Source organism: Paralichthys olivaceus, chromosome 11 (genome assembly GCF_024713975.1).
Source record: "Paralichthys olivaceus isolate ysfri-2021 chromosome 11, ASM2471397v2, whole genome shotgun sequence".
NCBI classification, from domain to species: Eukaryota; Metazoa; Chordata; class Actinopteri; order Pleuronectiformes; family Paralichthyidae; genus Paralichthys; species Paralichthys olivaceus.
The window spans coordinates 15,523,832-15,548,790 of record NC_091103.1 but is presented as its reverse complement, the minus strand read 5'-3'; the positions used below and the strand labels follow the sequence as shown (position 1 = coordinate 15,548,790).

General features: G+C 39.0%; 1 protein-coding gene across 1 annotated transcript; it reads left to right on the top strand.

The window, feature by feature from the left end:
• Window positions 1-273: 273 nt before the first annotated feature.
• ttc12 (tetratricopeptide repeat domain 12) lies at window positions 274-24,500 on the top strand. The gene is given in 26 exon segments (XM_069534695.1): window positions 274-288; window positions 1,014-1,086; window positions 1,842-1,996; window positions 2,227-2,252; window positions 4,332-4,405; window positions 4,520-4,625; window positions 4,865-4,925; window positions 5,429-5,500; window positions 5,859-5,918; window positions 6,651-6,779; window positions 6,781-6,835; window positions 9,898-9,967; window positions 11,040-11,128; window positions 11,484-11,586; window positions 11,588-11,647; window positions 12,252-12,296; window positions 13,065-13,128; window positions 13,205-13,248; window positions 13,250-13,325; window positions 13,478-13,570; window positions 13,762-13,775; window positions 13,777-13,828; window positions 14,313-14,337; window positions 15,409-15,508; window positions 16,086-16,210; window positions 16,440-24,500. Coding segments are annotated over 26 exon segments (2,037 nt in total). The 3' UTR covers window positions 16,691-24,500.
• The last annotated feature ends 459 nt before the right edge of the window (window positions 24,501-24,959 follow it).

Genomic DNA, 24,959 nt, shown 5'->3' with positions numbered 1-24,959 from the left:
CAATTATTAATTAATTATTGTACTTGTGTCAATTTGTTTTTGACAAATTAACAAACTTTCCAAAACAGTTTGAATTAATAATAACTCTGAATGTATCAAACTGACCTGTTCTTTGTTGTTTTGATGCTTATGCATTTTTGATTTCAATAATTAATAAATTAAAGGTGCATTATAAACAAATACCTTCTCACACCTGTTTTTTAATATTCAAATGCAGAATCCATGATGCAATGTGGACATTTTTCCTGTTTTCATTACACTTACCCTATAGATATGTATTTCTTTAATGTAAATATGTCACCTCTTACTCTTTCCTAAAGTTATTGCAACACTGAATGTTCATCCACTGTGTTATTTAATGACAAACAGTGATTTGTGGGAGCTCGGCTGTGTGTCTTTTGTGTCATTTACCACAGAGAGGCAGTGTTGAGCCATAACTGAGAAAAAGTGAGGCGGGATTTCAAACTGTTGGAGTCTTTTATAACAAGAGAAACACTAAAGAGCAGACTCACTAAAGTGTGCATGAGATTTAGCCTTTCTGCACATAAGTGAAAGCACAGTAAGGATACACAGAATGCATGTTCATCAATATAAGGCCCCTAAAACACTTAACAGTCTAATAAACAAAAAGCAGCCTAGAAATGACTTATATTGATTCATAAAAACATATATTTTACACTTGTGGTGTTTTAAAATTAGGCAAAAATGTGGCCACCTAGATCCAGTTTGAGCAGTAATGCCTTCAATTGCTCTCAGAACTCAAAACTCACAATACACAACACATGACAACGACAGAATATTGATTTTGAATATATTTCTTCTGATTATCTCTTCAATTAATATTTCGTGATCATCTTCTACGAAAAACTGTCGCAGAGAAACAACTGTACGCAGTTTTCCCGCTCTCTCTTTACGGGACTTACGAGCGGTGGTAACTGCACGCTGCAAACTTGTGAGGCTAAATTCGTCGCTAGTTAACACAACAAAGAGCTAATTAGCTTATTTAATAATAGTCTCAGAGGAACAAAACCAAGAGGGAGAAAGTTGAGGACGTCGAGAGGTTTTTGAAGAATGTTGACAAAATAAGTGAGTAAAATAGTTGTGAGTCATTTTCCAGCTAGTTAGCATTGGTTAAACAGGCAGATGGGCTGTTTAATATACCATATAAATTAACAGTAAAAAGTTAACATAAGAGATATTATAAACTTCAGGTGTTATTTCAATCTACAGTGAATAAAGAATCAGTTATTATTATTATTATTATAGCTGAGTTAGTTGCTAATAGGCTTCATAATGTACATTGTTAAAACATACCATCCATCCATGAAGTTGAACAAGTACTATTTTCTTTTTACATGATGTCCTCTTTTATTAAATTGTTGGAAATGTAATATGTGTATGTGGTTGATTGTATACTGTAGCATTTAATCAATATGAAATATATAGAATAGGTCATTAGTCGTTCAAAACATAATCCATCAGCAATTATTTTTATAGTCGATCAATTGCATTTGTCAAAAGCAAGATGCCAAACTTTTGTTGTTTCCAGCTACTAAAATGTAAAGATTTCATTATTTTCTTGATCATACATGAAGGTGAAGTGGTTATTATTGGATTTATATATTTATGCTGTCAAACATTTAAAGACTTTATTTTGAAATGTGGGGAATTATGCCATTTTTCGATGTGAAAAACTGAATAATTGAGAGAAATGGACAGATGAAACAATAGTTATACTCTTAAGTCGATATAGAAAGGTTGATACACAACGTTGGCTCCATGAAATGTACAGACGTTGAAATGAAGGGTGTAAACTGATATAAAGCATCTATTTTTCTCAGGTGAGCTGGTGAAGGATCTTAAGTCTCCTGATGCTAAAGTGCAGCAAAAGGCGCTGGAGGAAGCTGATTGCTACATCGCTGCCTTGGATGAATCCTGCCGGACCTAAGTCAACATGACTAAAATCAACAGAATCCCACCACTCCAGCCTTCCTTTGTAAAGACGTACACACAAAGTCATCCACACACCTGCTCTCGCTCTCTGTCTTTCTCACTCTTTCTCAACCTCTTTCTGTCTGTTGTTTTCTCTCTCTGTCTCTGTCCCTCAAGCACATTGAAACAACCAACAACTTTTCATGGTGTTGTTTACTTTGCCCCCTTTTGTCCTGTAAAAATGACAAGATTACAAGGGAGGACATTTTTCAATGTTTTTTTCCTGTTTTACAGGGTCTGCAGAATAAAAGCCCAGATGAGCCAATGAAAATGAAATTGAAATAAGTCTACTATTTTTGTCCCTTGAGTAAATTGAAACATGGTGTAAGCAGACAAATGTGTTCTCATTGGGCATGGTAAGCTTCTTAGATTAACAGAATACAGCAATGAATTTAACTTAACCATCAAAATATATATTTAAATGTGGCTGTGTAAAAAAAGGCTGTTTTTGCTTCACTACACTGCTCAAGGCAGCTGTAAAACATGCAGTCCGTTACACTTTTGGTTCCAGCAGCAAGTGGGGATATCAATAGCCTTGATTATGAATACCAGTATGACTTGTAGCTGATTCTATTTAAGGTAGAGAGGTTTATTTTTAGCCTCCAATTCCTCTGCTACAGAGGCTTGCTGTAGGGATGTAGTCTCTCATAACACTTGAGCCTTTCTTCATGTAGCCGCACGGACATTTACTGCAGATGTGACAATGAGGTTTTTTAATCAACTGTGCTTGTTTGACAGGTTGGTGACTCACCATGCGCTATTGTAGGAAAAGAGATGCAGAGTAAAGTGTGTCCATGGCATTAAAGTGGCCTGACCATGTCCTCAGCCACTGTCCTGCTCAGACCAGTTCAGCTGCCCCCTAATTTTGTGCTATTTTTATCCATTTATTTGGCAGAGGGTTGTTTAAGGTTAATTCCTCACTCCCTTATGCAACCACCAAAATGCCACGGTGAGGAGTTTCCTGCTTCATTTAGAGGATATGTATGATGGGACATGATTGATTTGTTTTTGTTGATTATTTGTCCAGAGGCCTTTTAACTATGCTTGCAGGAGACTTGTAGTATTTGGTGCTCAGAACACAATATCATAGGTAAAATGAACATCAATGTTGCTTTGCTAGCAGTAACTGCAAAAGCTTAAGATGTGATGTTGCAAGTTGTTGATAGTTAGAGCACTGCATCAGGAGGTATCTCAGGTTCATGGAGATTTGCTGCATTAGGCCAAATAACCTGCAGATTCTCCTCAGCCACAACCATTTTGGGGTAGTTGGTGGCTATCTTCCCTGTAGCTTTCTCAAGGTGTTTGAGCTCCAAACAAATTTTAAGCCGAAAATAGTGTTGATGTGAATCCTGTGTAGCTGACTGTGATGGGGAGTAAGGTGGCATGCACCTCATCCACCAGATCCTGATACTTTGATGTCTTCTTTGGACTACCATGATGGATTTTGTGCTTCTGGATAAAACTTCAAAGTCTGGTAGAGCAATGTCACTGACTACTACTCTGGAGAGACAAGTATCCTCTTCAGGGCCACTTGCATCTCCCAATCAGAAGCACGATGCAAAATGGAGGATGAATCCTTGGCTGCTGTTATTGCTGTAAGAGCTTTGTCACCTTCCCTCCAGAAACTGGTAATTTGGGTAATGATGGCTTGTTTTTGTTGGCTTTTATCCTCTGCAGGTAGAAACACTCAAACACTGAACCATGTGGCAAAGGCCAGGAAAATAAGTACTACATACAGAAGCTGGATAATCTTAGAATTCAACTTTTTCATAAAATCTTATTGTACACATTGTATTTCGTATAAAAAGAACTTATCAACTCATCAAAAGTAACACTTTTCAATTCTCCCTGAAGTAAAACTCATCAATAATAGTAAAGCAGCAAATGCATTAAACCTTTCACACCTACAGTATGCAGTTGAAAACACCAACAACAACACATCAAACATTTAATTCTCAAAGAGACAGAGAGAGAAAAAGTAATGACATGCTTGAGACTGAGGAGACAGCAAAATTGTTTCTTCAAATTGCCTCCAATTGAAATCTATCTGTCTTTTGGGATAATAGTCCAGCATTAACACACTGAAGGTTCCCTGTGGGGATCTCTACATTCATCAGTGATGACTTTCAAAACATCATTTAAAAACTGCTTTTGTAGCCTCGTTTTGGTAAATAGATTTTTGCATATATCTTATGTATAATGTGTGACACAAATCTGTCAAGGGGAAACTGTAAATCCAACTGCAATGTAAAAATATTGCCTAATGGCAAATAAAATAAAATTCCCTCATTTTCTGTTGTAGCACTTATGCTTAAGACTTTTTTTTTTGGACCAGTGAGTTTCATGAGGATCACGGAAAGAGATGCTGAAGACAGGAGAGTGAAGCAAATTGCTACAGAGAAAAAGGTAACTGGTGAGGAACTCTCTGTTCTTTAAAGATGCTGTTTGATGTGAATACTGCGTTGTAACCTGTGTTCTGTTGGGCTAACACGTCATTTTAATTGCTATACTGTTGGAATCCCTGCAGCACTCAAACACAAGGGGAATAAAGCCTTTGAAAGTGCTGTGAAGTATAACACTGATGGTCTGACTGAGCTACAGGACATGTAGCAGCTGTACACCAACCGAGCACAAGTATCGTCAATGTTTCTGTGTTTTTCATCTTACAAGCATCTTAAAATTCTGCTAATAATGCTACACTATTCATACCGTGAGGCCAGAATTACTACAAAACCTGGTGAAATTTCCCTAAGAATAACTCACGGATCTTTATGAAATGGGCCTTGGTGGAGGCACTGGCTCTACAGAGTGCCCCTCTAGTTATTTGTCTGTATTTGATGCTCAATTACGGTCTTATGTCTAAATCCACCTGGGCCTACATCAAGCTGGGAAAGTACACGGAGGCCATCAGTGACAGTGAATGGGCTCTGAAGGTAAGGCCTGACAAGGAACTTGGGTCAGTCAGCTGCTGCCTCATTTGTCATAGTGGCTTCTGAGGCTTTATTCTTTGTGGACTTGGGAACTCAGGGGACGTGTGGTAAGAAAACGGGTTGGTGGGTGATACTTGGTCCTGTGCTGCACTTAAAAAAACAGTAATAGGGGCAGGATATGGGTCAACAGTGGTGCAAAACTGTTCTGTTGGGAACATTGTGATGTGAAATGAACATTCAAGTGCATGAAAATGAAAAGTGGTTATGAGTCATGACTTGTAGGATTGCATTGAAAAAAATGGTTTTGGCTGACGAATAGCTCAATGAGAAAAAGATACATAATATATATAATAACTCCACCATCGCCAAGCTCTGTGAAATTCAGAATATTTCCTCCTCACTATCCTAGTGTTATAAATGCAAAAATGTTAAAACACCATATGCAGTTGTGCTGCTGATGAAGTGCTTTAACTAATACACCCCCATGATCATTTTCTCTCTACCAGTGTAATGAGAGGTGCATTAAGGCTTATGTGCACATGGGCAGAGCATATCTGGAACTGCAGAATTATAATGAGGTGAGTGTAATTATCACTTCTGAACACATTGCTCTTGTATACAACTACACTTGGCAACTAATCTAACTATAGCACAATCATGACTACATCATGAAAGCTGTATGGCTGGAATAGAGAACAAAAGTAATTTGAATTCTGAAGGAAGTATAAGCATGTTGCATGGAAGCAATATTTGTTCTGGTAAAAATCAATAATATTCAGTTGTTGCAATGTGCGTCATAGTTTTCAATAGACCACATTGTTGTGCTGAGATACTGCAGACTTGTGGAGCGGCAAGGATCCTATTGATTTTCATTGGTTGAGGAGAGACCAGTGAAGCACAAGGCCAATGATGAACCACTTTTTTTCTCTTTTTCAGTCAAGAAACTGCTTTGATAAGATAGTGGAAATTGAACTTGAAATGGAGAAGATGGTAAAAGGTAAGGAAAAAGACAGTTTTTTCAGGGGTGAGGTCGTGAAACATTTGTATTTAAGTCCTTGTGAGGATTTGACTATATATATATATATATATATATATATATATATATATTCACATTTTAAGTTTTGGTGCCATATTATTAGTTTTGGTGTATTTCAGGTATTGGTGGGATCTTTTTTAAGTTTTGCTGCCATATATGCCACACAAATCCATTTAAATTATAGAGAGTCTCTCTTGTTTGTTGTCAGTGATGCTGCCTCAGTGACTGTAGCCCATTTAATGGCAAAGTTTTCATGACAGCTTAAAGTTTGTCAAAAATTTTTTTATTTTTCCACCAATGTAGTTATATATGTTTGTTTTTCTTAAATACTTTTGAAAATGATTAATTCAAATAAAAACATTGAAAATGAACTGTCTACAAAATGAATCCTTCCTTCACTTTGAGGCATATTTACAGAGTTTTTCAGTCTATTTTCATTTGACAGCTATTATAATAGGTGGTGTAGCATTATAATTGTAATACATACCTACTTTGAAAACAGAATACACACTTATTGCCACCTGAGCACATATTTACAGCTCAGTGTGTGAGGCGGCTCAGTTTACTTTTTCAGTTCACTTTTTTTTTTTTTCTTCAAAGTGCAACTACAGTTACTGCCATGGAATAAATTTATGTCACATCAGTCTGCCTTTTTTCTTCTTCTTTCTTTTGATCTCCTTTGTTTTCTCCATGAATACCTGACCCAGGTAGATTTGGAAAAGAAGAGAGCGACTCAGAAAATGAATGCAAAGTTTGACAAGGGTGAGGGGAAGGGGACAACCGTACCCCAGCTGCTGGAGAATCTGTCAAGGCCCGACCAGACTCCCCCTCTTCTGCTGCAGAGGATTGGAGATTCTATTGCGAGCAGTTACTGACTGTGAGTGTTTCTCTGGGAGAAGCCTCACACAATTACCTTTCTCCTCTAATCTCGTTGTGCCACTCTTTCCTCTATAACCCGTTCCACTAGTCCACCAATACCTAATTTTCTTGGGCTTGAAACGAGTGCAAAATATCAGCAAGAGAGGTTAAGAGAAGTTAAAATAAAAGAGATGCAGCACATAGGTACTCTGCAAACATCAGGGCATTAGGCAACGAATCAAATTAATTGGCTGCTATTTTTTGTGGAATCCAAATCATGCCCAATTTGCTGTCTTGTAAACAAAACCATGAAACTACAATAAAAGAGCAAAACCTCAGCACCGCCACTATATAAAAATAGGTATATATAGTCTTTCACTATGTAACACTGTGACATGACATTGCATAGAAGTGATGGTGATGAGGGACATTTCTAATGTTGACATGATTTAATCCGTGATCCGTCTCTGATCATCTCAATTAGAAGAGTTACATGTTCCCAAGGCCTATAATTGCTAATGTAATGTTACTGAACTGATGAGTGGACTATTTCTAAGCCAGCGGTGACACGTAACATTGTTATGAATCATAAATATTTATAAATAAAATGACTGATATCATTCTACTTTACTAGCTCTTAGGCACAGAGCTTTATAAGTATTGCATTTGGATTTGAGAGAGGGGAGAGTAGAGTGGGGGCTTATTATGGGATGAGAGCAAACACCATTAAGCCTTCTGAAGCCATCATGGGTGCAATTTAATGAAACATCTGTGATGGCAGGTGTCTATTTCAAAACTTCAGAAGCATACCTTCACTCACTCCAGTCAGATTTGGAATAGGTCGCTAATGATGGTATCTATCCATTTACTTTGTAGATTTATGACAGCCTTCCCCTGAAATCCTCCTTATTATACATGTGCATTGTGGGCGTACTAATTCTCCAAATCCATGATTTGGTTCGGACCTCGATTTCTGAGTTCACACATTTACAGTCAGCAAAATAACCAAAGTGCTCCCACGCTGCTGAGTTGGATCTACCGGACTTTTACCGCAGGTGAAATTAGACCAAAAAAGTCATATAACACATATTCACAGCAGGGTTTCTGCTATGTACACTTTATAATTATTACCACGGCTGCTTCAGGATTAGGGAAGATGCACATTAAGTCCGGTTGTATTTTACCGTGCCAGAGTATCCTGCTGGAGTGTCCTCCCTCCACACTCCCCTGCTTGGCGTGTGCTTACATTACACTTAATCAGAAAACACAAGCACTAATGAGAAATTACCAGGACCTGTCCATTACTTGAAGCAATTACTTTGAGTTTTGTTTGATTGTTCAGGAATTTTTGAAGCACAAATTTCTTGTGCACACACAGTTCACCCACCACATACAACATTGGAGACACACAACCGGGAGACCAGGGTTAAAGTGGGTGTCGACAATCTTGATTAAGGATTAGACATTGATTATTAATTAAATAAATGTGATTCTCAGTTTGTGACTGAAGAGTGACAGAGACGAGCAGACACACACAGGTTACAGACAGGAGAGAAGTTCTTCCCACAGATTATCATTGTTGTTATCATTGTTCATTGTTGCAAAAGAGGCGACGCCCAAACCTGGTACAGAAACATAAATATTCATATAAAAATCAGCTCTATGGGTCAGTGATTAGCACCGAGCAGAGGAGCAGAATCACTTGTTTACTGCAGTGGAGAAATGCACCTCAATGCACCTCAATCCAGGGGTGCTGCCAAGGTGAGCCAGACGGGGCATAACACCTAGGTTAAGGTGCAGCACATAAAACACCCTCAACAGACTGAACGTCAAATCAGTGTTGAGAGCATCAAACTAACACAATGGTGGCAGCAGATATATTTTGTGTTGCGTTTTCTGCCACGGTTTCAGTATTATTACGCCCCTCATGCTTTAATATATTTTAGTGCAAGAGTGAGCTATTGAAGTCCCAGAATTTAAAGCAAAATCGTTGTTTCGTCAAATAAAGAGCACATAAAAGCAAATTAGTGCACAATACAACTGTTCATATAGAGGTACTACAACAAATACCATGGGGTAAATGGCTGCATAAGACAAGACAAACCATATGTGATTGCTTTAGCTTGGTTCTGGCACGGTGCTTGGTGCTCAAGGTTACTTGAGACTAGTTGGCACTGTAAGAAGAATTGTGATTGTGCACTGTCAAAGTGAAATACTTGTAAGGCATGACACATTTCACCTCATGTGCCCGTCTGATAGTAGTGGCATCAGGTTGAAAAGTAACTGTAATTTGTTGACCAAGTCCTCTGCTGAATGAAAAGAGGCCATAGTAGACAAGCAGCATGTTGTACAGGCAGTTCTCCCCACCTCTGGCATCTGCTGATATTTTTGTGAATGTTTTTGACCCAACAAATGACTTTGAAACTCAACACGGCCAATATACTGTAAGTCATTTTTAGCTATGACCACAAGGCAGAAATTGCAGCTTTTTCTAAAAACAGCTCAACGTAACAATTTATCAAGGTGAATGGCGCTCTCAACAGTATTTATTTAGCTATATATCAGCTGAGAATGAAGTTGTGAAGAAGTACTTCTGACACATTACATCACGTTGCCCCTCCTATATTTGTTTTGACTTGTACTTTTTGTAATAAACCATATTTATTGCATTTGCTGTCCTCTGCAGAATGGAAAACAAATCTTATCCAATTGCTCTTTTTCTTCATTTGGATGAAGAAAAGTGTACCGATGATATAACGCCTGTCTCACGGTGCCATTCAACTGAAAAGGGCATAACTTCCATAACTCATACTAGGGCTGACATTACAAACTTTCACCCCTAAAAGTACTACCTCACTGCTCTGCTCCACTTTCTGCATTCTCCAGCTCATCATTAGTGGAAAACACCTGGACCCAACTCTCTAAGCATACTTTGTTTATTCTCTTCTCTCCTGCCTTTGACTGTATACAAGACAAGCTAAACTAATAGAGAGGACTGTTGTGCTTCTCTAAAACCTCAAGGCTACCCACTGATATATCTTTTCCTGTCCTCTTACACTATCTTCTGTTCTCCTCTAAAAGGTACCGGCCAGACCCTTTTCAGACCGAACAATAGCTTTAGTATCATCAGCAGCAATGACTTAGTGAGGAGGTAAGGAGACCAGAGGGAGAGGTTGATGTCAGCCCACAGAGGAGCTCTGACAGATGGACCCAGAGACGTGGGCATACAGAGACAATGATGGCCTAAACTAAAGCCATCATTCTCTTCCCTCTCTCTGTCAGCTTGTTTGTGTGATCGCCCAGAGAGGAAACGATGATCACACTGGAGATGAGATGAGTGCCAAAATGAGCATAGGCTCTGTGTTTTGTCCTGAAAGAGCGAGTGTTTTGCACAAGATACCAATTATGACTCCCTCATGTCAACTCAGTAAGGCTATTATTAACTTGCCACATACTTGTGGCCCATTGTTAGCAGTGTCATTATTCAAGTTAGAACATAATGTGGGGGAAGTAGAGTGCAAAAAAAATACAAAAATGACTGCGAAGACATTGCAGCCTGAGCTTGATGAAAAGCACAATAAGGATACTGCTATAAGCAAGATAAACCAACTGAAAGCTCTGTGAGCCATGTAACAAAGGAGGCTGTGCCACGAAAGTCATCCATAACACTCCTAGTTAATAAACCTTCAGTAAAGTCCTCCAATAAAGTACAGAAAAGAAAAAATAACCAATAAAAATATTTTGTTGAGCTGGCTAATCGCCAAGGAGGTTATGTTTTCACCCCTGTCCATTTGTTTGTTTGTCAGTTTTATTACGCTAAAATAAAATAGAGATTCAAAGACAACAATAACATAAACCTTCAGGAAACAAGTTACAGTGTCAATTGCAAACACCTCAGTGGGAAACATATATATTATCAGGTGACAGGTGATGCAAGTTAGTCTAGTATCAGTGCCAGTACATGTAATGCTCATGTTTTTTCTTTAACCAAATATCTATATGAAATGTTGTGGCATCTGCTCGCTGTCTGATTTGAACATAAAGTACAAATTATAAACGTTTGTCATTTGTAACATTCTGATTTTGTTGAGATACATTATTACAGACACACTATTGTGTACTATTATCATGATGCCACAATACACTAGTACTTCAGTTTGATTTGTACTATGTCAGTTAGAGGAAAACAACAACAGCAAAGATCAAGTTGCATTTTTCCACAGTTGCCTGTTGCAGAAAACAATGGATGCAGACATTCAAGACTCCTGTGTGTCTGTTCTGAAATTGTGGAGGGCTCTTTGTTGTGGTAATGGTATGTAGATCCTCCAGTTACACTTAATTTTCTGACTAGGTATTTGTAACATTCGGCTCGGAGGAAGAAATTAAATATTATCCTCTATTTAGGCACTGAGTCCTCACTGCACAGCTTGATTGTGTGATACGAAAGCCTTTTCTCGTATCATGCTTTTTTTTTTGTTAAATCACACGAGCCATGGGGGCTGTAGCCAACATATTATTCATGCTTACTGTCATGATTTCTCTACACAGCTCTATGTATGTTGATATATGAGAACAACAAAGCACATATTTAGTACAGCAATTCAATGCTCATGTGATCATGTTTACTGTGTCCTCTTAGCTCATTCTTTGTTTTCCTTCGCTTTCAGATGAAAACCAGAAGATGTTGATGATGTGCCCAGTCACTAACCAGGCCACTGTTCACTTGTTAACATTAGAGCATGTTGCAGTACAGAAAGAATGTCTGGCATTGTTTGTACTCACACATGCCACATGGCAGAAGTTTGGCTATCGACAGCCTGAAAATGCACATGTAAGTACATTTTTGTGTGTGTAATTGGATGCAACTGAAAACAGAAATAACATAGCTGGAATAAAAAAGCCTTTCTGCTGTTCCAAACCTAGGGACATTGTAGGAATGCGAACCTATATATATCATATAGAGATTTTTGGCTTACTGTACATTCTAATTAACTTTTTTGGAATCCTCCCATCCCTACTAGCTATTTAAATATTTTTAATTTCACTTTGTTGTCTCCATGATAAAATCATTGGAGGGGCTGTAGGTTATCCCCGGGCCATACAATTTAAATGTTTATTGCTTTGTTGCACAGTTTTACAAATTTCATTGGATGGCCTAAAGGATTTCTTATTGGCTTTATGTCTGATATTATGTGAGCTGCAGCAGATTGGATTTTTAAAAAGAAAGGTATAATGAGTAATATTGTTGCTCAATTTCTGTTGTCACACTTATTGATCTAAAGGTGGACACCTCCATTATAACAAATATTCATTGAAATCGTGAAAAATACTCAATAAGAACATATTGTTTTAAATAGGTGACTCACAATTTCTCTCTGTTTCTCTTCTTTCTCCAACTCTCATTCCGCTCTTCTGCTCTTAATCTGGCTTTAAAGGTTAGTGAGGAACCTCATGGTGTGCACCTTAAAGCCGAAGCAGCAGCAACATTCTGGAGAACTTTGCAGAAGAAAACAAGTATTACTAATAAACAGCCAAATAAACAAAAACACTCCCCTGACATCATTAAAAATATTTATTTCCTTAAATTATAAATAATAATTATAAATCTTAATAATTTCAGAAACTCTATAGAATTCAGAATATGATCCACAAAAAGCCTATTATCTTCCCATACTGTGCATCATATCCATTTATATTCAGTTCACTTTAAAATCCACCCATGAGACAGGAGGTTTGTGGAGAAACAGGAAATGTGGCCTCTTTAATAAATCAACATGTTCTATACAAGTCTTAATGTCACTCAAAGGCAAAAGGCCATTGGAAAGCTGCTCCGCTCTTTGGCGCCTAATAAAAACAGACATGAAAGGACAACCCAGGCTCTTGCACACAGCGGGAAATAAGTCGAAGTGTCAAGCAGTGAAATGGGGGGGATCAATTTTCTCTGTGCAAAGCTCAAAGAGAGTTACTCAACTCACTAACTCCTCCTCCTCTTCTCTTCATTGTGGAAGCTCAGCCAGGTCAACGGTAGGCTTTAGTGGATATCTATGCCTCAGTGAAAATAGATGCACAGCTTGTCTGAATTCCAAACCCCACATTGACGACGTTTGGATTTTTACATGAGTTACTATTGAAAATTCCATTCATATTTCCATTCACATGTTACAGAGCATAGCCCTTCTTCATGTATCTATCTATCAAGCTGCTCACTTATGCCGTCAAGAGAAATTCTTCTAATTTGGTACAAACAGATTTCACATTCAGTTAAGGAATGCTTTGACTGAGTCTGTCATTGTGCCATTTACATCAATACTGGTAAGATGTATAGGTATACAGTGTGTGTGTTTGTGTGTTTTGAGGTAAATATAGACACCTCTTTCTGATTTCACAGAGAAGTATCAACAAGTCCAATAGTCATATCCTTCGATCACTGATGTCTGGCTCGAGACAGCATCATCCATCCCAAACTTGCTTGTGATCCTGCGTGTTGGGACGCCTTTCCAGTTGCCATTGTTAGTATGATTACAGCCTCAGAAAGGCACATGGTTATTATTGAATTATTCTTTTGAGTCCGGGTGCTACAAGGAAGAAAGTGTGAGACATAATAGACATCTATCTTGTAGATACATTTCATTCATTCACTGAAGAATCCGTTTCATTGCAGAGGCAGTGCAGTGCATATAAATACAAACAGATCCTTTACCGCATGCTTGGATTGATCATCAACCTCTCAACTACAACTACTCTGGTCATAAAGGTAACACACGACGACTGCTGTATTATGAGTACACTGTATACTGAAGATCAACAGACTTTAATATATTGTAAAATAAAATGGACAAGAGAAGCAGAGGGAGTTTTGCGAAGCCATGATGTGTGATGTCACCTATTTAGGGGTGACATGTATGTGAAAATTGTCTCGGTCATTCTGTCCCTGCCGTTTTGTAGGAGCATGCTGGTTCAGTGTGACTGCTGTTAAGGCCTGCTGAGCGACAGTGACAGGGGAGTCATAACTGTGAGTGAACTTTACTCTTTAGTAATTCGATGGGTTCAAAAAACATTAATGTAGGATTTAGACCCCGAACACACTCACATCATTAGTTAGGTTTTCATGTTGGTATATGTTATGTTTTGAAAAAAAAAAAAAAAAAAAACTTTGCTGATGATGCTTGCTGAAAATGTTTGTTTTCCAAACCTGTGTACATCCTATAAAGCAAAAGCCATTTGTTGAGATAACGAGACGCAAACAAAAGACATTTGTCTTGAGTTATGAGCCTTTTCCAGGGCTTGTGAGCTCATTGGCAATGTGCCCCAAAAGGAAGTAACAGCAATTCACAATGTTCAGAGGATCCTGTGCATGTGTCAGTACAGTTGATTAAACCTCTAGCTCTTAGTGCCATTGCATGTGCTAATAGCTGTTATGGCAGTTTCACACATGCCCATGCAAGGCCCTCAGAGCACCACACTTCCACCCATCTGTCTCCTTCCTCCTTTTTTAGGTCTTACTTGTTGGCTGGCTGGCAGGTTTTCTGTTTTGTCACCTGATGTCGTCATAGTTTTTGTATTTCCACAAGTTTTTCTCTGCTCTTGTCTTTGCTTACGTTTAGTTTTGTGCACCTACCAGCATATTCAGGTGTTGTAAATGTTTTAGCAGGAGAATGCACAACATTACCCCTCTCCATTTGCACTTGAAACAGCTTTTATGTCTTCACAAGATTTCCCATTTGCCATTGCGCCTCACAAAGGTAAACCAGAGCTAAGTACTGTGGTTCAAGATCAATCAGCTACTCCTTGAACTGTTGAAATGTGTGGTGTAAAAAAAAAGCAGTCATTACATGACCTTCAGAGAATGCAGCCTCTCTTGATGTAATAAATCAAAATGTCCTGGTTTGGGACTGACGACCCATGCAATCCCAGCTACACTTTTAACATTCTGTTTTGCAGGACAATCATTGCTGGGGCAACATCTGTGGCAAGGACACCTCACCTATTAACATATTTGTTCTGCTGTGGTTTCTTTGCAGGTTAGGCAGGTTAACTGGAAATTTCTTTTAGTGTGGTTTGGTGTTTTATCAAGATTCAAGGTTCAAGTTTGAATACTTTGTTGCCACACAACTCAGTTGTTTGGAATGTCCAAAATGTGTGCCCAGACAAGACAACAATCACAAAATAATACATGACAGGAACAAAATGGCTGCCTCCTGCTGCTATATACACAGCTGAAGAGACCATTTCTACTACTCAACAGAAAGCTGAATCGGTTAAAGTGGAGGATAATCTATCCCATGAGTTCTACATCGATCATTCCCTAAAATGAATAATTTGTGTCCTCACTTAAAACTCATTCTCTCAAATTACTCATTTGTGCTCTTAGTATACTCATTTCATTCCTTCTAGTTATTCATCTGCCAATATAACATGATTCATACCCTAAAATGTCGCCCTTAGATTTGTGCAACTACATGAGATTCTGCACAAGCTGCCTGCATATCATAACATAGCATACAGTCATATGTGACCTTTCTCTAAATCTCATGCTTATATTATGATTCCATTCTTCTGCTTGTTCTGTTTGCCCAATGTTATCCTTGAAAGGGTCAATACAAATTTATTCTAACTCCCTGCGGAGCACTGGCCTCCCTCAGTCCTCTGAGGCTGTGCAGCTTGTTATCCAGAGGGGTGTTGTTCGGACCATGTTTCAGCTGCTTAAGGGTACACACTGAACATACTACAGCGTCTGTGAATAGTTTACAAGTATTTTATATGTGGCATAATGTCAATGATGTTTTTGTTATTACAGATGAAGACCAGAGGTAACTTCCAAAGTGTTCTCCTGGAGAATGTAGATTTTGAAGTGTATGATTAACGGGGCTCAACTCAGCTTTTGCGATGCACATGTGTGAATGACAATGCATTTGGACAAGTAGCAGAAGAGAGGTCCTGATTAAGTTTAACTACAACTCAAACCAACACAAAGTAGCCTCTATATATCTGAATAAATTGGCTTATGATTGCCGATCATTTGACTTCAGACAATACTGTACCACATTATAACTACACTATAAGCGATGCACATTTCTAAAACTTACATCCCCTGCATTGCATTCAGTCACAGCTTAAGTATTTACTAATATAAAGTATGGAGATGAAAACACAACTACCTTTACTCATGTTAATATTTCTAAATGTGATCACTTCATACACTGCATGACATGAATGTAAAGTGAGAGTGTGCAAACATACTTTTTTTTCAATGTTTAGGTTATTTTTAGGTTATTTTTGTGTTTGCTTACCCAGGGAGCAGGGCAGGCTGCCACCAAATATGCCATTAAGACTCTGACAGTGTGCACTGCTGGCAGTCATTTGGCACGAGAGGAGCTGGTGAAGTCTGATAAAAGTGAGAAATGATTGACATGTTTCCATCACTTTCACAGGCTCCCTCATTAGTCCATGAATATTATTTAAGGGTTGACCTAATATGGAAATCAAGTGCATGTTTGTGTCTACATTTACATGGATGTGTGTGGATGGAGTGTACATACATGTTGATTTCATCTGCATACTTGTTAATATTTATGTAATAGTGTCCTCTTCCTTTTTTGCTGTTCCTTATATTTTCAACACAGAACTGTCCATCCTACGTCATCTACTGGGTTCCAGCTGTGATGAGTTGGTGTTAGGAAATGCAGCCCTCTGTTTGGCCAACTGCCTTGAGTTGGAGGGAACTGCCAGCAATCTGCTGGGCACTGATATTGTGCTGCTGCTGCTGCTACCCCATGCTGCAGGGGATGCAAAGAAGACGGTTGTGCAGCTAAATGCAGCAGCGATTGCCCAGGTGCCCTCTCAGCCCCACTATGCACACCACACATGCTGCTGATCGCATTGTAGAAAGTAGCATTGTTAGGCTACAAGAAATGCAATCATAACAAATCATCTTATGAACGTCTTTAAGATGATAAAGACAAATGGGAGATGCTTAGATTAAATGTAATAGCCAAGTGTTTTAATACATATTTAATATTTCAATTGGACATTTCAGTTTTTACTTTTAAATATATCTGGAAAAAAAATCACTGCAGTCATAATGGCGTAGTGTACGTAAATTGATTGTAGTTGAGTGGTATTTTCCGGTTGTCCGTCTTTTTTCGGTCCCATTTTTGTAATCACGTTATCTAAAGAATGCAGTTTAGTTGGACTCAAGGATGAACTGATTAGATTCTGGTGGTCTAAGGTCTGAAGTCAAAGGTTAAGGTCCCGCTGCGCTCACAAAACCCTTGTTTGCCTTGTGAATGCATTATTTTTAGAATGCCTTGAGAGAATATTTTCAAATCTGGCATAAATGTTCACTTAGACTCATAGATTAACATATAAATAGATTCGATTTGGGTAGTCAAAGATCAAGGTCACTGTGGCCTCATAAAACATGTTTTTTCCTGCCTCTTGAACATTTTGTCTCAAGTCTCATTTCTTAAAAGTTTGACCAGCTTTAACTTGATTAACCAACATTTCAGTGGTCATATTGGTCTCATATGAGTCTAGGGAAAAAAACTACATGTAAACTGAAACTGCACTAGTTGGTGGAGGCATACAATGCAAGGCACTAATTCTAGTTCCTTTATTTTTTTTGATAAACTGATAAACTATGTACGCCTCACTGTGCCACCTCTCTGATTAAGCAATTATAACTTTTAATAATATATATACTGTCATTCCTGTCTTGTTCTCTTCCAGCATTAACAAAAAAAAAAAAGAACACCATTGGCAACCAAAAAGGCATTTAAACTTGAGTTAAGTATTTTTTTTTTTAAATACAGTAAATGTTTTGAGGAAAGCTAAGCCTGTTGCAAGAATAATCCTAGATGTACTTAATGTAAGATGGTGGTCCTACTTTCTTAACCCATAAAAACATGAGCAATGTTCTTAGATGTCCTTGTTTTTTATGCCCCTGATAATTAACATATTAAACATGTTAAACATATTAAACATAGTTAAATATCATCAATACAGTCACTTACAAGTTGTTTTTGTACAATTGTAACATTGTATCAATAGTTTATATCATGAGTCCAAAAATTTACCTAAATCCTAAAGTAGAAATAAAGCAGAAGATACTGCTTTAATAAATAAGAACCAACTCTGCAGAGTTCACTTGTAATGTGGTATATGAACTGAAATTGTTGGATTGTTACACTGATATTGATCCAGCAGAATCACACACTGATGGGATTTGATTGAAGTGGATCAGAGAGATGTGTCCTTGTGGTTGAGGCTTAGCATAGAAGTAGAAACCTGGCACTTAATTATTAAAGGTCTCTTATTAACCATAATTATTCAGTACTGCTTGCCAAACACCAAGTTTTACTGGTGGTGTCATCAGTTTCAAATATAAATATAATATAAACTAAAGAAAGAAAGAAACTAAGGTAAATTAATTTGTCAGTCTGCCACACCAATACTGTCTTTATATAATAATAATAATAATACTATTAACAATACATAATTGTAGGATTTATTAAATTATTACTGAAGGTACCCTGTGAACCATCATTCAACAAAACTTTCAAAACATTTCTTACTGTAGGAAATATACACACACAGTCAGCTAAGACTTTTTAATTGTGAACAAATGCACAAGTCTTTTCACTGTATCATTACTGCATTACTCTTAATTTTATCTAGGAGAAGAGTAAACAGCAGCACAGTGTGTGCCTCACTCATTTAGCTCTCAAAAACTCCCCTAACCTAAATCACGATAAAAAGACTGTGGGGAAAAATGTAAGGACGCTTCAAAACACACCACACAACCAGAACTAATAGCACTATTTTTGATTGTACTATTATATCTACATATTAGTGCCAGTGGCCAATACTTTTTTCTACTGTAGCTATAATCCTAGATGCAGATAACTAAAAAAACTGCTTAATTAGAAGTCATATTAATTTATCACATGACACTCTCCAAGTGTCCGCAATCACTGAGGGAGATAAGCACAAATGAAGTGTTAGCAAGGGTGTTCCCTTCAATCATCAAAACAGTATTATACACCTGACCTACTCAAAATTATATACTAGCTTTAGGAGTTACCTGTGTGTATATTTAATTAACTCTTAAAAATGTATGTGAATATACATCATTGATTCTCGTGAATGGACAGCCTTTGGGGGAAAAGTGACATGTTTTGTTTTATCTTTGCAGTGAGGGCCAAAGATATTTCCAAGGTTACCACACAGAACAAACAAAAGGCACAACTGTCACAACAGATCTGCTTATGAGAAGGGAAACACAATTGGTCACTGCACAGAAGCAACAACTATAAAGCGCACACACCAACACACTGCAGCAGCAGTGCCTGCCAAGTTTCCAGGGTTGGTCTTGTTTGACACCAGACTTAATGAGAGAGTAAAAATCACTAAAGCATTGCTGTAATTGTCTCACAGAGCACAGAGCGTTTTATTTCCAGAAATGGGCAAACGTTTTTTCACACCAACGGGAGACAATCCATCAACTATGAGGATACACACCAATCAGAAACACTTTGACGATCTTGTGTTCTGCCAGAAAGATCGAAGAGCGTCCACTGAGAAATCTGTGGCTCTGCCTGCGCTGTCACCTGATGCCTCCTCAGTATCTCTTAGTACAGAGGGGCTTGCATTAGATTTCAATGAAGTTACAACCTCGATACCTCATTTACACCGACAGCCAAACAGAGAACAAGAAGAAATACTGAACAGAGAAATTAGTCAACAAAACATTATCAAGAATTCTAGTTTCCTGAAATCATAGTCACAGCATTCTGAACAATTCCCTAATCAACCTTTTTTCTCAGATATAGGAAGAGTTGCATCTTAAACACTGGCATGTAGCCAAAATGTCATCGGTAACACAAGAAGACACCAAGAAACAAATGAGGCTCATCGATTGTAATGAAACTTCTTTCACTGAGAGATTGAGTTTGACAACCAAAGCATTTTATCGCTTAAAGATTCTCCATACTCTAATGAAACCAGTAAAAAAAGGAGAACAAAAGATGTTTGGAAAGACTTTGACCGCCAACAACAGTCAACAGTCAAGTATTTCAGTGAGAACAGCTAAAATGCTTCCCATGGTCTCTCGACAAACTTCAGAAATGTGTTTGCCCCAAATCAACCTCTGGACTTCAGCAGTGGTCGGTAAATAACACGGCTATCAGTGCTGAGGCTCCCCATGGTGGTGAGAAAAGTGTTCTTGTATCACATCCAACTGCAAGGATGAGGTTGATAGGTTCAGAGTGTAACTGTGAGCCTTAGAGGGCCAACCACTTCTTTAGTGGAAGCTCCTGAGTCCCACGCTCTGACAGGAAGAGATGATTCTTCAAACTCTTTTTTGAAGAGCGTAACACCATCTAAATTAAGCTTGTAGACAAATGGACATATGTTGAAGTTGGGACCCAAGGTTTCCAAGTTCGCATCTGTAAACACGAAGGTAGAGATATTTAAGATTGTTAACAGTAAACAATAAAAGCTGTGGTTGCTGTGAATTTGTTTTTTTTTAGGAATTAATAAGGAACTTTGATAATCAGCCGTCAACGTTGACACTAAAAACAGTGCCAAGCGAGACCTTCTCTAGCTGACAGTGGAGAGCAAAAAGAGAACAATTATTTCAATATTGTAAAACTGAGAGGAGAAAGGAAGACATAATTAATACTGTAATTAAAACGGTGGACACAACCACAAGGAAGGAGGATGCAAAGCTGAGACACAACAAAGATCCAATACAAGAGGGAGTGGGAGATAAGAAAGAAAAAGGTGCTGGAGGAAAAGGTGTGACTAAAATACAGACCGAATTCCACTAAAGATGTATCTGAAAAGCAGAGAGTGATGATGGCAAAGGAAAGAGTAGAGGCTAAAAGAGAGGAAAGGGCAGGAAAGGAAGACATCATATGTAACAGGGAGAGGACATGAAAAATGTTCCCTTTGGACCAACTACTAATTCTGAAGAACTTAATAGAGACGAAGGGGACACGGTAACAAACTCGTCTTGCTGCCACACTTTGATTAAACAGTCGGGGGCCAGTGAGCATCGGCTCATTCATCTGTGTGAAAATATTGCAAAAGTTGTTGAAATGAAAAATAATCCATTTTCCTACAAAGTGACAGGCAATCACAGACCACTACATCCAGCTCTGAGGTCCCAGAGCCCAAAACTATCAAGAATGACATCGCTTCCTGAAAAGCGATACACTGGGATTAAAGCTCATGTCTACCCACAGGGCTATGCTTACAAAGCACGGAGATAAATCTTCACTCGCAGGAGAAAGTACTGAGAACAAAGTTGTCAAGGATGCATTTTTTTGTAAATGCTAAACCACGAATGGTCCCACAACTCTCTCAGAATTTTGCAGTTTCAGAATTTGGTAATACATTAAAGCCAGCCTTCTAATCAAATCAGTCTGTAAGAAACAGAATCACTAATATGCTGTCACTCACCACCCCACGATTGGCAGCTCAGACCCACTCAAGAGTAAATAGTTCTACTCTCAGTAAATCAATTATTCACATGATTTCAGATGATAGGAATAAATTTGATACTTGAGATTCCAAGTCTGATTCACTTATCAGAGCACAAATGAGACAGAGCCAGCAGAGCAGGTATATTTGACTGAAGTGTTGAGGGCCCTTTAATGTCTAACATGATTGAAGAAGTACATATATCTGCTTCAGTGAATATTGCTCTGCCCCAGGAAACGCATCATGACTCCTCTGCCAGGCCACCCATAGCCGCTGCCTTGTCATCTGAGGAACGCATCTCCACGGGCCATTCGCAGCCTCACCAAGGGCAGTCTGCCCCTCAGATAAGTCAGTCCCCTTCCTCCTTTGACATGACTTCAGGCCATCAGTGCTCATTCAAACTGTCAGAGCAGGCAGCCCATTCAGATGCATTGCATGCTCCTGTTGATGATAACAAGCAGAGACCTGTACAGACCTTAATGGCATCAATGAGCCCTAAAGCAAAAAACAATCCGTTTCCTCTCAGCAGCACGTCAGCACTGTTAAACCTCATGCTGTTTGGAGGTGACAGTTTACCTGGCACCTATAGCCTGACAGAGCTAACGAGATCATCCTCAGTCGAGGAAATATTCAGAGCCGACTCCGACGCTGGATATGCTGATGGCTGAGTCCTTGTGATGATAGAAATCCCACCAAAGAGTATGAGAAATGTGCAAACAACTGTGACCTTGCCAGTAAAGCGTTCAGAGGCAGCCGCAAAGCTATCGATAGAAAACAGTAGGGACGAGGAGAACGGTTCCCTGGTTGGCAGCAGTAAACCCTACGCTATCAACACTGATGAATGCCACTCTTTCTCTGTAATATATACTGAGACACCAGAAGTAAAAAACACTAATGAGAATAACCATGATGACCTGTTTAAGGTGGCTGGCAACGACAAAGCTAACAATGCAGTGAAAACGTCGCTTGAGGATAATCATCTGTCACAGATAAAAGGTTATAATGAAGCAAACAGTAAACCCAACGGCTTTACTACGCAGACCACTCACAAGACCGTGCACATACTAAGTGAAGACTTCATGCCTGTTATGAATCGTTTTAATACCTGTGCCGTCTGATGCTGTGACTAAAAATTCTATTTCTGAAGTGGAGCATCATGCGGCAAAAGCATCTGAAAAACACAATCCCTCCAGACCAAGAGGCGCTGTGTTTTCCTGCTCCACACGATTTCAGAGCTGTCATCAATGTCCCCACTACATTCACCCAGCAGATTGATGCGCAGATAATGAATGCTACTTCTGATTTTTTCAGATAACCACTGCAACAACCAATGATTTAATGTATCTGGCACCAGTCATCTGTCCTGTTGTGTCCACAGGAGCCCATGAATCAGCGCCGACCACTGGTGAGAGTAAGCAAATTGTTATTAAAGAGTCATCTCAGTCCGCACATGCTGAGCATATGGTACAGTCCAATTGAGTCTCTGTCACAGAGAGGGCCTCCCACATCTTCTAGCAACTTCAACCCTGCTGTGAAAAGAAACAACACAGCAGAAATGTAGAGCGCAGAGCAGCTTGAATGACAGTTCTGTCCAGGCTATCAAACAGAGCCAGCACGTACAACCTAGTTTGATTACAACGAGCATCCAAGATGGTTTGTTAAAGGCAACCCACAGAGCTAGAGGGACACGCGACAGAGCATGCACGACTGGAAAAGGAGAGGAATATTTATCTTTTAAAGACATTACACATGCTCTAATAACAAATGGTTTCACTGAAGAGGAACATTCTCAACATGAGAGAACTTCGGGTCATACATTGATTAGATCAGTCCAGGATAAGAAGCATGGATTACCTGAAAACACCTCGATAAGTCAAGTGACACTTGGAGTTGTGGGGGATTCCGTGCTATCTACAGTTGTCTCACCTACAGAGATTATTAATAAAAGCCGCTGCAGCACAAATGGCTGTGCAGTCACACGAGACTGCAAAAATAACAATTGGAGAATGCAAAATTGATCATACTGCTGCAAAGACAATGTATAAAATCAAGCTGGGAAGCTTAGAACAGATCATTTCAATGCTGCACAAACGACACAAAACTAGAAAATGGCAACTGCAGCACCGACAGTCCTGGACCTGGAAAAACTACACCAGAGGCCACCAACCTCCGCTTCGCTGTGCCTTAACCACCCACCAGTAAATCTGATCATGATGCCACTACTGATCCGACTATGACAGAAAGTGCCAAGAGCATGGCCGATTAATCTTCAGCAAAACCAAGGGGAGTACTTATTAAAGCAGATCATTTGGAGAGAGGTGGGACACCTGAGTGGGTTCAGCTCGCAGAGAAAACAACACAAAGAAACTCTTACAAACAGAGCGCTGAGGCTCAGGAGGCTACTGCAACAAAGGTCACTTTCTCTGAACCTGAAGCAGCTACAGCAGACCAATATAGAGTCTACTGAGAGGACACTGCTCACAGAAAAAGATTCAAAAACACAATTAAATTCAGCAGCAGCCAAAGCTGAGATATTAGAAGCACAAAATGCCACCAGGTCAGCGCGTGCTGTGGCTAAGGGAGAGATGGCAGTTCAAGAGTCTGGGCGCGGGCTGTTACTGTAGGAGAGTCTGAATCAGAGCTGCCACGGCTGATTCACAGGAGCTCATTTCATCTCTCAGGATCTTATTTTGCAAAACCTAACCCTATAATTCAAATGTTTGTTTGTTTGGGTAACGTTATTAAGTAGATAATCCCTCCTTTATTTCGGCCCTAAATGAATATAGTTATATCAGCCTCAATTCTGAAAACACTTCCTGATGATACATTAAAGTTACTCTGAGATCCAATATTTGGGGGTGTTGCAGCCATCGTGCATGCAATCCCAATTAACTTTTAATGCAGCACCAACAAATGTGGATCATTCAGCACTTTGATTTATAACTATTAATTGAAAACAAATTCCATTCCCATGAGCCTCTGGAGTACTTACATACCTTGTATTATGATGGTTATTGACAAACAGGTTAGCATTGGTTTCCTTTTGCTAATTGCTATAACAATCTGCGGCCAGTGTAACAGAAGTTCCAGATGAACTGTGTGGCAGTGGTAACTACACGGCAGAGATGAGCCTGGACCAGGGGAGATGTGCAGAGTCTGGTGATGCTGTTCCCGCCATGGGCAACCAGAGGGGGGTCTTCAACCTGAGGACAAATAACAGTTGGATAAACCTTGAGGTCACCTCCTGTTGCATATCACCAACTGTCCAGTCTGACCCCAATAACTCCACCTGCTGCCTTTTCTCCAGGTACACAAGAAAGTCTGGAGTCTGAAATATGGTGAGAGAGGGGTTTTTGTTGTTTCACTGGTATCCAGAATTGAAAAAAAACTTATAACGTATACGTATATACGTATAAAAAATACCATGACAAGTAGCACAGCTAATTTTTTTCCCTATAGTAAAACTAAAAATTGATGCGCTGAGTCAGCAAAGTTACACAATGGTAAAATTATAGGACACTGGCTGATCTGCGTGCAACCATCTGCTGCATTTCATTAAAAAACAGCAAGCTGTCAGTCGTTCATTTTGGGTTGCTGCATAATGTGAGAAACTGAACTGAGGTTTTCTAAATAAATGATAAAAATGCTATAAATATATT